The 11,562-nt window shown below is 56.0% G+C and overlaps 2 protein-coding genes across 5 annotated transcripts in view; one reads left to right on the forward strand and one right to left on the reverse strand.

Moving 5' to 3' along the window:
• NOC2L (NOC2 like nucleolar associated transcriptional repressor) overlaps positions 1-7,388 on the forward strand; it is a 20,236-nt gene extending 12,848 nt beyond the window's left edge. Inside the window, exons 13-17 of the mRNA XM_033519373.1 lie at positions 575-615; positions 2,339-2,473; positions 5,407-5,542; positions 6,741-6,884; positions 7,001-7,388. Coding sequence (XP_033375264.1) covers positions 575-615; positions 2,339-2,473; positions 5,407-5,542; positions 6,741-6,884; positions 7,001-7,137 — 593 coding nt within the window. The 3' untranslated portion in view covers positions 7,138-7,388. The remainder of the gene's footprint in view (positions 1-574; positions 616-2,338; positions 2,474-5,406; positions 5,543-6,740; positions 6,885-7,000) is intronic.
• Positions 7,389-7,953: 565 nt separating this feature from the next.
• Positions 7,954-11,562, reverse strand: part of SAMD11 (sterile alpha motif domain containing 11) — an 87,353-nt gene continuing 83,744 nt past the window's right edge. For all 4 annotated transcript variants that reach the window (XM_033519229.1, XM_015648453.2, XM_015648455.1 and 1 more), the window contains exons 13-14: positions 11,010-11,120; positions 7,954-9,440 (exon numbers count right to left, since the gene is read on the reverse strand). In XM_033519229.1, the coding sequence (XP_033375120.1) occupies positions 9,204-9,440; positions 11,010-11,120 (348 nt within the window). In that variant the 3' untranslated portion in view covers positions 7,954-9,203. The remainder of the gene's footprint in view (positions 9,441-11,009; positions 11,121-11,562) is intronic.

Here is an 11,562-nt window from a genome sequence, read left to right on the forward strand (position 1 = left end):
CACAGCCTGGGGACACAGCCACAGCCTGGGGCTCCTCTGGGGACAGCCTGGGGACACAGCCACAGCCTGGGGACACAGCCACACCCTGGGGCTCCCCTGGGGACACACCCTGGGGCTCCCCTGGGGACACACCCTGGGGACACACCCTGGGGCTCCCATGGGGACAGCCTGGGGACACAGCCTGGGGCTCCCCTGGGGACACACTGTGGGGACACAGGGACATCCTGGGGCTCCCCTGCGACTCCCCTGGGGACACAGGGACATCCTGGGGACACAGGGACAGCCTGGGGACACAGGGACATCCTGGGGCTCCCCTGGCCTGCCTGGGAGCACAGGCAGGGAGAGGAGGAGCTGCTGGAAGGGGGCTGTGTGAGGTGGGGCTGAAGCCTGGTGGAAAGCAGCCCCTACACTGCATCCTCCTGTTGTTTGGGATGCACACACATGTATGGCAGGGCCTGGCCTTTGCTGGCTTTCAGCATCCCATTCCTGTAGTGCCAGTTTGTGCCTGAAGGGATTTTGGGGATTCTGCAAGCCTGGGAGCAGGTGAGCCGTGTGTGAGCCCTCTCTCTGAGAGGGATCCAGCACTTCCCTGCCTGCTGGAAATGTGTCTGCAAGGTAATTGATGGCTCAGAGCAGTCTCTGTGGCCACAGGGGTTTTGGAAAGGCTGGATTTGTGCATCCCTGGATGCTCCACCCGTTAGCAGCGAGCTGAGGCCGGAGCAGCAGCGCAGAGCTTGTCTCCAGAGCGAGGGCAGGGAGCAGAGAGGGAGCTGCTGGAACCCTGGCACCTCTGCCAGGGCCCAGCAGAGCTATTCTGGGAGCAGGGCTTGGTGGCACTGGCTTGGCAGTGCCTCAGCAGCCTCTGGAGCTGGAACTGCTGCTTGCTCCCTGTCTGCAGCGAGGCACCTGGGTGCTCTGGGGGGATTGCTGGGCTGGGATCTTTGTGGGCACTGCTGTGACCACCCACCCACTGCAGGGGCAGAGAGCCCAACCTCCCGGGCTCTCCCTGAGGCAGAGGAGCTGGGGAGGCTCTGGAGCTGAATAAAACAGGGTTTTCATCAAGCCTGCCACTGTCTGCTCTTCCCAGCAGCTCTGGCTGCAGGCCCTGGGGTGGGAACCTGAGGATTATTTTAATTTACTGCCTGGGTGTCTGGCTGAGCAGCTGGAATCAGGGGAGCTCCCTCCTTTTGGGGCTCAGCTCCCCTGGAGCACCTGAGTTGAGATCTGCTGCTGTGTTGTGGGGTCTTGCAAAGCTTCCTGGGCTGTGTGGTGATCCAGGGAACAGGTACCGTTCTGGGAGGGAGCCTGTAGCTAAAGGGATGTTGTCAGGTGAGGAATTAGTTTTAATCTTACATCCTACCACCCCTTTTCAGCACTTGGATGCCAAATGATTGAAGGGTAGAAGGGTTTGTAACCATCTCATTTGCTTCCTACCATTTATGGGCTCCTGACTGCCCTGCCTAGGCAGCAGAAACGGGCTCTGCTCTGCCCAGGCTGGGCCCAGTCCAGGACCCTGCAGGGGAATGTTTGGTTCAAAAATAAACACTTGGCTGTAGGACAGGGGGAAGGCACTCACACAGCTCTGGGTGATACTCAGGGCTTGGAAATGCTCGTGGGAGCTGTGCCTGAACTGACAGCAAGGGCTGAGCAGGTGATGAGAGGTGTCCATTGAAGGAGCAGGAGACAGATTTTCTGGGATAGATCCTCTGCTCTGTCCCTGTCTTGTTCCTGCCTGTGGGTTTCATTTGAAGGCATTTTTCTCCATTACAGCATCATCTGCCTTGCCCTGTGTGCCGTCTCCTCCCTGCAGCTGGAGAGAGGGGAGTGTTCAGGGCCAGGACAGTAACAGTGGGTCCCAGAGGGCACTGAGCTCATTCTGGGAGAGCCTCTTGTGAGTTCCCAGCAGCTCTGGGACTCAGACCTCTTCCAGCAGGCAGAAATTGGAATCTGGCAACTCCCATTTCAGGCCACCATGCAGAGATAATTTGGGGATTAGCCATAAGCTGAAGCATCCTCTAAACCCCCAGAGATTCTCCTTTGTGGGGGCTTTGTGCTGCCTCTCGGTGCCTTTGGCATCACAGGATTGCGTTTTCCAGTTTTCCACTTCAGCTTTTGGCTGCCCAGGCTTTGCTTGGCCTGAGGAGAGTTCTCGGTCCCACCACTCCTGACTCAGCAGCTGCTTAAATAACTGAGGCTAAATTCATTCAGTCCTGCTTGCCTCTGAGTTGTGGTTGCCAATTTCTGCCCGGGAGCTGGGAAAATGTGGTTTGGGAAAGGGTCTTCACCTTGTGCCCTTGACTCCCTGTGTTTTTTGGAAAACTGCCTGGAAAACCTTTAAATTTGTACCCTTTCTCCACAGGAACAGTGGGAGAAGCAGGTGAAGGAGGAGGGAACGCCCCTGACCAAATATTACACTCAGTGGAAGAAGCTGAGAGAGAAGGAGATCCAGCTGGAAATCAGTGGCAAGGAAAGAGTGAGTACCAAACCCTGAATGTGAGCCATGGGGAGACCAAAGCCACGTCCTGGTGACACCCAGGGACTTTCTGTCTGGCCATGAATGCCCAGCTGTCATTTCCCACATCTCCTGGCCCAGGGAATGCTCAGTGCTAGTGCAGAGAGCCTGCACCAGGCTCCTGGAGGAGGGCTGGCTCCTGGGACATCACAGAGCTCAGGAGCAGCCTGGGATGAGGGGCTGGAGCACCCCAGGGCAGCCCTGCGGGGACAGAAAGCACAGAGAGGGCAAAAAAGCACCTGGGAAGTGCAGGGGATGGGGACAGGGACAGCCAGGGGATGGGGACAGCCAGGGGATGGGGACAGGGAGAGCCAGGGCATGGGGATAGGGACAGCCAGGGCATGGGGACAGTGGACAGCACAGAGTGGGGCCAAGTTCCTGCCCCAGACTGGCCCTGCTGCTCTGATGAGACATTGCCCTGCTGCTGGAGCAGCTCTCTGCACAGAGAGGCAGATTGGGGGTTTGCTGTCAGTCAGTTCAGAGAGGCAGATTTGGGGTTTGCTCTGGTGAGAGGCAGATTTGGGGTTTGCTCTGGTGAGAGGCAGGTTTGGGGTTTGCTCTGGTGAGAGGCAGGTTTGGGGTTTGCTCTGGTGAGAGGCAGGTTTGGGGTTTGCAGTCAGTTCAGAGAGGCAGGTTTGGGGTTTGCTCTGGTGAGAGGCAGGTTTGGGGTTTGCTCTGGTGAGAGGCAGGTTTGGGGTTTGCTGTCAGTTCCGAGAGGCAGATTTGGGGTTTGCTCTGGTGAGAGGCAGATTGGGGGTTTGCAGTCAGTTCAGAGAGGCAGGTTTGGGGTTTGCAGTCAGTTCAGAGAGGCAGGTTTGGGGTTTGCAGTCAGTTCAGAGAGGCAGGTTTGGGGTTTGCAGTCAGTTCAGAGAGGCAGATTTGGGGTTTGCTCTCCAAGAGGCTGCTAGCAGCTCTGCTGGTGAATGGAGCTGTTGTGTGGCTCGGTGGGGACTGGTGGCTTAATGATGCAGCTTTGTGAGCCCCAGCAGGAGAGGGAACACCATGAGGCCCATTAGGGCTGGGAAAATCCATGTCCCATTAGCAGCCATTGGGGGGAAAAAAGGTAATAACAGGGAAAAAAAAGAAACCCAGCCTGGCTGGGAGCTGCCTTACACAACAGCTCTGACCCTTTCTGCCCATTCCATTTGCTTTTCCCAGTGGTTTTTAATGGGATGGGGACTAAGCAGCTTGGTGAGACTCAGCAGATAGGAACCCTCTAGCTGGGGATTAAAAGGCTGGCCCCCAAATTAGCTAATTAGTGCTTGTGTGTGATGAACACAGGGGCTGGGGGCTGTGTCAGTGCAAATCTCAGTTCTTTGGGGTTTGAGTGCCCATCCTGAGGCTCCTGGGGGGTTTCATAAGGGTGGAGGTGGCACAGTTCATCCAGCACCAGGTCCTGTTGGATGTGCCCAGGTTGTGCTGGTGTCACCCAGGGCTGCCCTTGGAAATGGGGATTGTTCCTGGGCACTGTGGGAATGCAGAATCCCAGCCCAGACAAGGAGCCTGCCTTGTCCCCCAGAAATGATGGGAATTACAGAAAATGCTCTCAGCCCTCTGATCACCCCCAGGCTGTGGCTGCCCCATCCCTGGAAGTGTCCAAGGCCAGGCTGGATGGGGCTCTGAGCAGTGGAAGGGTCCCTGCCCATGGCACTGGAGGAGATTTAGGGTCCTTTCCTCCCCAGACCAGTCTGGGCTGCTGTGAGCAGCCTGGGGTAGGTGCCAGCTGTGGGGTCAGCTGAGGGCAGCAGCTTGGCAGTGTCTGATCACTGCCCTGCTGCATTCTGCTTCCCAAACCTCTTCCCTGGCATCTCTGGGCTGTTTTTAAAGGCAGCCCAGCAGGGCTGGGGGAGCAGAGCTGGCAGAGCAGGAGGGAAGGTGAGGATTTCAAATGAGGCCATGCAAATGGTGGTGGGTGATTTGCTGCCCTCTGCCCTTCCCTGCCCAGCTCCTGCCTGCCCTGGGAAGTGCTCAGCTCCAGGATCAGAATGGCCCAGCTGGGGACCATAACCTGGAACAGCCTGGGAGAAATTGCTGGAATTGGCTGAGAGCAAACACCCAGCTCCGTGTCCCTGCCCCTCAGCCCCATCCTGCCTCTCCGTCTCTGCTTTTCCACACAGCCTCCTCCTGGCTGGGGCTCCCGAGGGGAGGGTGGCTGTGCTCAGACAGGAGGGCGTTTTGGGCTGCTCTGAGGGGTGGCAGGGAGAGAAATGAGTTCCCAAGCAAGCCCTAATGTGTGCTAATGCCTGAGCGCTTCCCAGGAGGGGTGAGCAGCCAGGCAGGGCAGGGGCAGCTGATGCTCAGAGAGCACTTGGGATTTCATTTGCATTCTGATTATCTTTGCCCTGCTGGCCCGAGCCCTTGCAAGTAAATCCTCCCCCTAATCCCCCTCCGGAGAGGTGTAAAGAGCACTGAGGTGGTGTCAATTGAGAGGACTTAATGGCATTGATATTGGCTGCCTGCTCCAGCGGCTCTTGGCCCATTGATCTCCATCAGGGCAGGGGATGCAGACAGACCTTGAGCATCCTCAGCTCCTGAAATCCTGAAATCTGCACCCAAAGCCAGGAGTGGCTCAGAGCTGCCCAGCACAGCCTGGCCTGCATGGCTGTCACTGCAGAGCTCCCCCAGCCAGCCTCTCACGGATATCCTGCATCTTCATCCCTGCACTGGATGTTCCATTAGCTAAAGTAGTTTATTAGGGGAAGATCAATGCAGCAGCAGAGCTCTGCGTGTCTCACACCCCTGGGACCCCCTCACAAATCTGTGGCTGGCAGCAGACAGACCCAGCTGCTCTGGGCAGGCTGGGAAAAGCCAAGTTCCTGCCTTTAAACACAGCCTTTGACATTTAAAAGCACAAATAAGGGCTGTTCTTACTGTTGGGTTTGTTTTCTTTCCAGCTTGAAGACTTGAACTTCCCAGAAATCAAGCGCAGGAAGCAGGATGAGAGAAAGGAGGAGGATAAGAAGGAATTCAAGGATCTCTTCGAGCTGGACAGTGACTCTGAGGAGGAGAACGGTGGATTCTCTGTGAAAGGTACAGGGCTGGGGCTGGGCTTTTCCTGGTCCACAATCCCATTTCCTGGTCCACAATCCCATTTCCTGGTCCACAATCCCATTTCCTGGTCCACAATCCCATTTTCCTTATCCTCGATCCCATTTTTCCTTTCCCACAGCTCCATGTGCTGGGGGTCAGTTTGGCCCTGTCCTAAGGGGGTTTCATGCTGGCCATGTTGGGTTCAAGATTCCCTGATAAGGAGGGAGAGCAGAGGATGAAGTGGCACTGAAGGCGTTTGGGATGCTTTTATCCTGCTCTTTTTAAAGCCTCATTTGTGTGTTTCTTTCCCTGGGCATGCCCCACACTCTGCTCCCCTTGGCTCTCCCTTGTCACCCACCAGGTCTGAGCCCAAAATCCAGGGGCTGCTTGGCTGCACAGAGCCCTGTGCAGGTTCTGGGCCTGGCAGGGGCTGTCACCAGCACAGGGCTCTTTGGTCCTGTCCTTGCTGCACTTCTGGTTTATTTATTTCACCCCACCTGAGCTTCCAAGCGTTCCCAACAAGCCAAGAAATCCTGGAGAGCAGGGGGTGATGCCACCTGGGCTGTGACCACGAGAGGGCCACAGTAAATTGTGCAACCTGCCTGGGAATCTCACCACAGAGTTTGGGATAAATCTGGGCAGTCCTTCTGTGATTTGGAATGTTTGGGATGTCCCAGGTGTGTGCAGCAGGAAGGGAAGGGAATCTGCAGTCCCTTCTTGGTGCTGTGGATCCGAGGGGGATTCCTGCTCCTGCTGCAGGAATTTCAGCAGGATCACACCCCCAGAATCCTCCCAGGGCAGCAGGAATGGTGCTGGATGCAGGGAATTCCATCACATCAGGATGAGCTTCCCCCTGGAATGGGAAATGTTTGTCAGGCAGGAAAGAATCCCTGGCTGGGGTCTCTGCAAGAGCTGAAGAGGGGAGAGAATCCAGTTTGGGAATCTCAGCAGGAAAGAACCAGGAGCTGGGGAGGAACCTGCACTCCTGTGTCTTCCAGCTGGATTTCTGGCAGAAGGGGAAAGCTGGGAATGGGGAGTGGCTCAGGAAGAGGTGCTGGGCCTGTGGAGCAAAGGGGGGTGGCTTTTGAGGGGGATGTTTGTGAGAAATGTGGAGGAGTCTCCCTGTGAGTGTGCCTGGCACTCCTGAGCTCTGTGCCCTCCTGTTCATGTTCCACTCACTCCCTGAAAACCCCTCCAGGGAAGGGCAGAGCCAGGCAGGCCTCAGATGACAGCTCAGAAGCCAGCAGCAAGGAGTTTGGGGAGGAGGACGATGATGAAGAAGGAAATTACGAAGTGGAGGAAGAGGAGGAGGAAGAACTGGAAGAAGACAGCGAGTCAGAGGGTGAGTGGGGAATTCCTGACAGCACCCGGGGCCTTTTTGTCTGGTGAGGATGCCAGGAGGGGCTGCACACAGCCTGGAGGGGCAGGTTACTGACCCCTCTCCCTTTCCCCCGGCAGAGGAAGGCGGGGAAGGAGCCCGGCATTCCCGGGATTCCCGGAGCTGCCCCCGGGGGCTGTCCCGCTCCGACCTGCAGCAGCTGGCACAGGGTGGGGACGACGTCGTGCAGGACCTGCAGTTCTCTGATGAGGACTGAGCACCTCCAGCCCCTCCAGCCTGCAGCACCTGGAGCTGCTGGCAGAGCCAGAACACAGGTGGGACCAGCCCCAGGTGCCACCCAGGACCCGCTGGGTGACACAACTTGGACTTTTCAACTCAACCTGGACTGTTCCAGCTTTTTCTACCAGCTCTGTTTTTGGTACCAATAAAACCGTGGCCAAGTCAAGGCCAGTAAAAACTGCTCAGCAGAGGGAATAAAAGCCCCTCATTAAAATCTGCTGCTTTCAATAGCACAGAGTCCACTTCCAGCCCCTGCTAAGTGAGCTGAGCAAGGGAAGGACGAGGGTTTTGTCCAAGGTTCCTCCTCTCTGCCCCACCAACCACCCCAGAGTAGCTCTGGGGCCCTCAGCAAACCCTTCCTGGTGCCCAGAAGGCCTCAAGGACTGCACAGACTCTTCCAGAGTCTTCCATGGAAGCCCTGATCAGTTCAAGCTGGCTCTAAGAGTGCTGCAGAAGGAAACTTTAAAGTTCCACGTTGTGCAGGCACGAAGGAATAAGGAAAGGCAAAATTGTTCATGTAGGAAACACTGCCCAGGTGAGAACTGCACCACTGTAAATGTAAAGGTTTTCACTTTGAAAGAGATATTAACTTACCTGTTCTTCCCAAAGAAAAAGGGATTCCTTTTTTCTCCTGGCTCTAACTTAGCTGGGCAAGGTCCTGGCTGCCTTCTGCCAGCTGGGAACCAAGCCTGGGATTGGATTCCAGGCAGGAATTGGCAGCTCAGCTGCACCTGGCCCAGGTGGGCACCCAGGAAAGCAAAGACAGACACTGCTTGGGTAAAGCCAGGTACCATTTGTAAATTAAGTGTTTTTCTTTTTTATTTAAATTGATTGCTGGAAAGCATTTTTATCGTGATGTGATGGATAATGATTTTTTTTTTCCTTTTTTTACAATATAAAGAAGCTAAAGTACCACCAAAGCTATTCTGTAAGAAAAACGGCAGCACGTGCAACATTTAAACAAAAAACAAACCCAAAAAAAAAATAGGGGGGTGGGGGGAGAGAGAGAAAAGTACCACATGTGATTGTTGTTCACAACTGTACAAGTCACAGGAGGTCACCCCCAGGAGTTCCCAGCTCATTCACAGTAGTAAAAACTCTGCCCATTGTTTTCAGCCTGCCCCCTGCCCTGCTCCCAGGGCTGTGTCTCGTGCTCCACAGCAGGCCAGAATGTGCAATACATCCACCTCTGTAACAAGGCTTCAAATAAAACCAACCCCAGCTGCAGCAGTGAGGCTGGGGCAGCGAGGCTGGGACCCCTCCTCCCCCAGAGCATCCCTGCTGCTGCTCCTGAACCCCAACGTGCCATGGAGAACAGCTCCCAGTGCCCTCCTGGCGCTGCCAGCCCCCTGGGCCAGGGCAGGCTGCCTCGGTACCATCCGCACAAAGTAAACATGGACGGGAACTTGCCTTTTTTTTTTTTTCTTTTTGTCTTTTTTTTTTTGTCTTTTTATCCTTTTTGTCTGTCTTTGGTATTGTTTTCAAAGTTGCTAGAGATGCATAGAACACCTGAATGAGGAACTGAGCCCAGTTTCCAGGGAGGAGGAGAGCTCTGGGAAGGTGGCTGGGGTGGGTGTGGATGGGTTTTTTTGCTCCAAGTAGCGGTGGCAGGAGCAGAGCCCCTTCCCTTCCCTGTGGAGTCACAGCCTGGAGTTCCTGAAGGCCAAGAGCAGCCTGTCCATTATCCCTGTGCAGGGCTCTCCAGCTGCACTGAGGAGTGTGGAAGGGAACGGGAATGCTGCCTCCATCCTCCATCCTCCTTCTCTTCCCTTGGCGTCGTCCCACGACAACATCTTTGGATAATCTTCCTCCCTTCCCTTTCATTTTTGACAGTTCAGAAATCTCCGTGGTTCTTTCTTTTTTTTTTTTTTTTTTTTTTTTTCTAAAAAAAAAAAAAAAAAAAAAAAAAAAAAAAAAAAAAAAAAAAGCAAATGCATCCAAAAACTAAAAAGCAAAGCCTCCCTTCGTCCTCCGGCGCGGGCGCTGCTGCGGGAGGCGGCGCCGCCCTGTCCTGGCGTTCCCTGGGGCCGGGCGCGGCCGCAGTTAGGACGGAGGTTTGGTGGTGTCGCCGAGCAGGGAAGGGTTCCCGTTCTCCTGCTTGGGGGAGCCGCGGCTGGCCGGGACGGCGCTGCCGAAGGGCGAGGCCACGCTGCCGGTGGAGGCCGGGCGGAGCTCGCCCGGGGCCACCTCCCGCTCCGGGGGCCGCAGCCCCGGCGGCTGCAGCGGCAGCGCCAGCGGGAAGCCGGCCATGTACAGCACCCGGCCCAGCCTCTTGGCCACCTGCGGGAAAACCGGGACAACAGCTGTGGGATGGATGAAGGCAGGACAACACCCCGGGACCGGCGGGGGTTTGTGCAGAACACCAGGAGCTGCTGACAGGAGAGGTTCTCCTGAGCAGCCCCATCCCTGCAAGTGTTCAAAGCCAGCCTGGACACAGCTGGGAGCGCCCTGGGATAGAGGGAAGGGTCCCTGCCCATGGCAGGGGGTGGCACTGGATGGGCTTTAAGGTCCCATCCACCCCAAACTGTTCTGTGGAACAAAACTGGAATGAGCAATCCCGCTCCAATGCACCTGAAAACCAGACCAGGGAAGGTTTCCTCTCTTTTCCTCAAGGATTTGGTTCCGAGGTCCTGCTCCTGTTTTCCTGCCAGAGCCCCCAGGTCTGCCCTGGCTCCCCCTGCCCCGGCTCCAGGCGTGCTGGGACACCCCAGGTGAGGGGAGCCGGCTCATTCCTGCCCCTTTTATCCATGGACACTCCCCCAGGACTCTGCTCTCCCTGTGCTGCTGGCACAGCACTGCCCGGCCTCTTCGGAACAGCAGGAATTGCCCTTGAAAAGGCCAAGGCAGGCAGGGAGAATAAAACTCCTGCTGGAAGGAGCCTGAACCCCTCTCCTGCAGCAGCTCCTGCCTCCCAGCACGGGCCAAAGGCCCCACAGCCTCCCAGCACCTCCACAGCTGCTTCCCATTTCAGCTTAAACAAAACCAGGGGCTGCTGCTGGACCCAGACAAGTGGGACATTATTCAGGGAGCAGCATCAGGGCTCTGCTCCCCCCCATCCAACCCCGGCCCTGCCTTGTTACAGAACTTGAAACACTATTGATTAAATGGAAGGAATTTTTCACGTTCCAGCCCCTATCTCGCATTCCCCCCAGCCCAAGCCCCATCTCTGAGCTGTTCAGGGCTCTCTTGTTTTTTAAGGAACATAAGAGTTTTATTTCCTCCTGAATTGACCCACGGGGAACAATTGCCCACAGAACCTTTTTATGAGCCCCCTCATAAACAGCGAGGGCTGCAGGGAAAGCAGTAAAGCCGCTCTCATTGTTCCAGCCCAGCACAGGCAGCGTGGCTCTGGGGACCTGTGCCAGAGCTGTCCCCGTGGGCCCAGCGAGTGCAGTGACAGCCACAGCCCCACCCAGGACAATTCCCGAGGGGACCCAGCACGGCCTGGCTCTTACACGTGTCAGGAGAGACCTGGAGCACTCGGTGGGGAAAGAATCCAGCAGGGATATTCTGGGTTTGAGTCCCACTGAGGGGAAGGAGTGGAACTGCTGTGGATGGAACCTTGTAAGAGCTTCCCACTGCATCCCTGTTATTCCTCCCACCACTCATCCTGGACTGTTCATTTCTGCCCCTGGGTACTGAATTCTGTCAGTGGTTTCTCCCTGACACAGCTGTGACAGGTTTCAGGTGAGGCTATGGAACATTTTCAAGGACAGATGGAGCAGTCTTGAAACAGAAATGCAACTAAATTATTGCTTAATAAATGATATTCTATCAACCACGTTTCTGGACAGCCCCAGGGGCAGCTTTAAATGGTGTCACTTGTTGTAAGAGAGGAGATTTTCCTACCTGTGACCTGATCTTCAGGGCAGGTCCCAGCTTCAGCCCCATGTTGTTCAGCAAGTGCTCTTCTGTCAGGAGGGGCAGGGTCTCCCCGTCGATGGCCTGCTCTCGGAATACCTGAGGGGACAGTCCCAGGCCACCTCAGTGACACACCTGAGCCACCTGTGCTGCCTGCCACAGCAGGGCACCGTGGAAAAGGCCAACCCAAAAATCCTCAGCCCGTATTTATCCAGCAGGGCTGTTTCCAGCCCTGGATCCACAGCCTGGAGCCGTCCCTTTGGGGAGTGGCTGCTGGAGCCAAGGGGATTTTTACTGCTCTTTGACCCAGCACAGCTCAGTGCACCCATTCCCTTCCCCTCCTCTGCAGCCAGCACGGCCAGGAGCCAAAACCCTCCCTGAAACACTGCACAAGAAGCCAGAATTGGGAACAGCATCCCCTGGGTGTCCCCCAGCTCTAGAGCTGAACCCAGGCCAGGCCAGGGCAACTTCTACTTGTGCTGAAGTGCCCTGGTTTGCCTGAGCTGTGGTTCTGGGATCAGCATTCCAGGGAAGCCTGCAG

Source organism: Parus major, chromosome 21 (genome assembly GCF_001522545.3).
Source record: "Parus major isolate Abel chromosome 21, Parus_major1.1, whole genome shotgun sequence".
Taxonomy (NCBI): Eukaryota; Metazoa; Chordata; class Aves; order Passeriformes; family Paridae; genus Parus; species Parus major.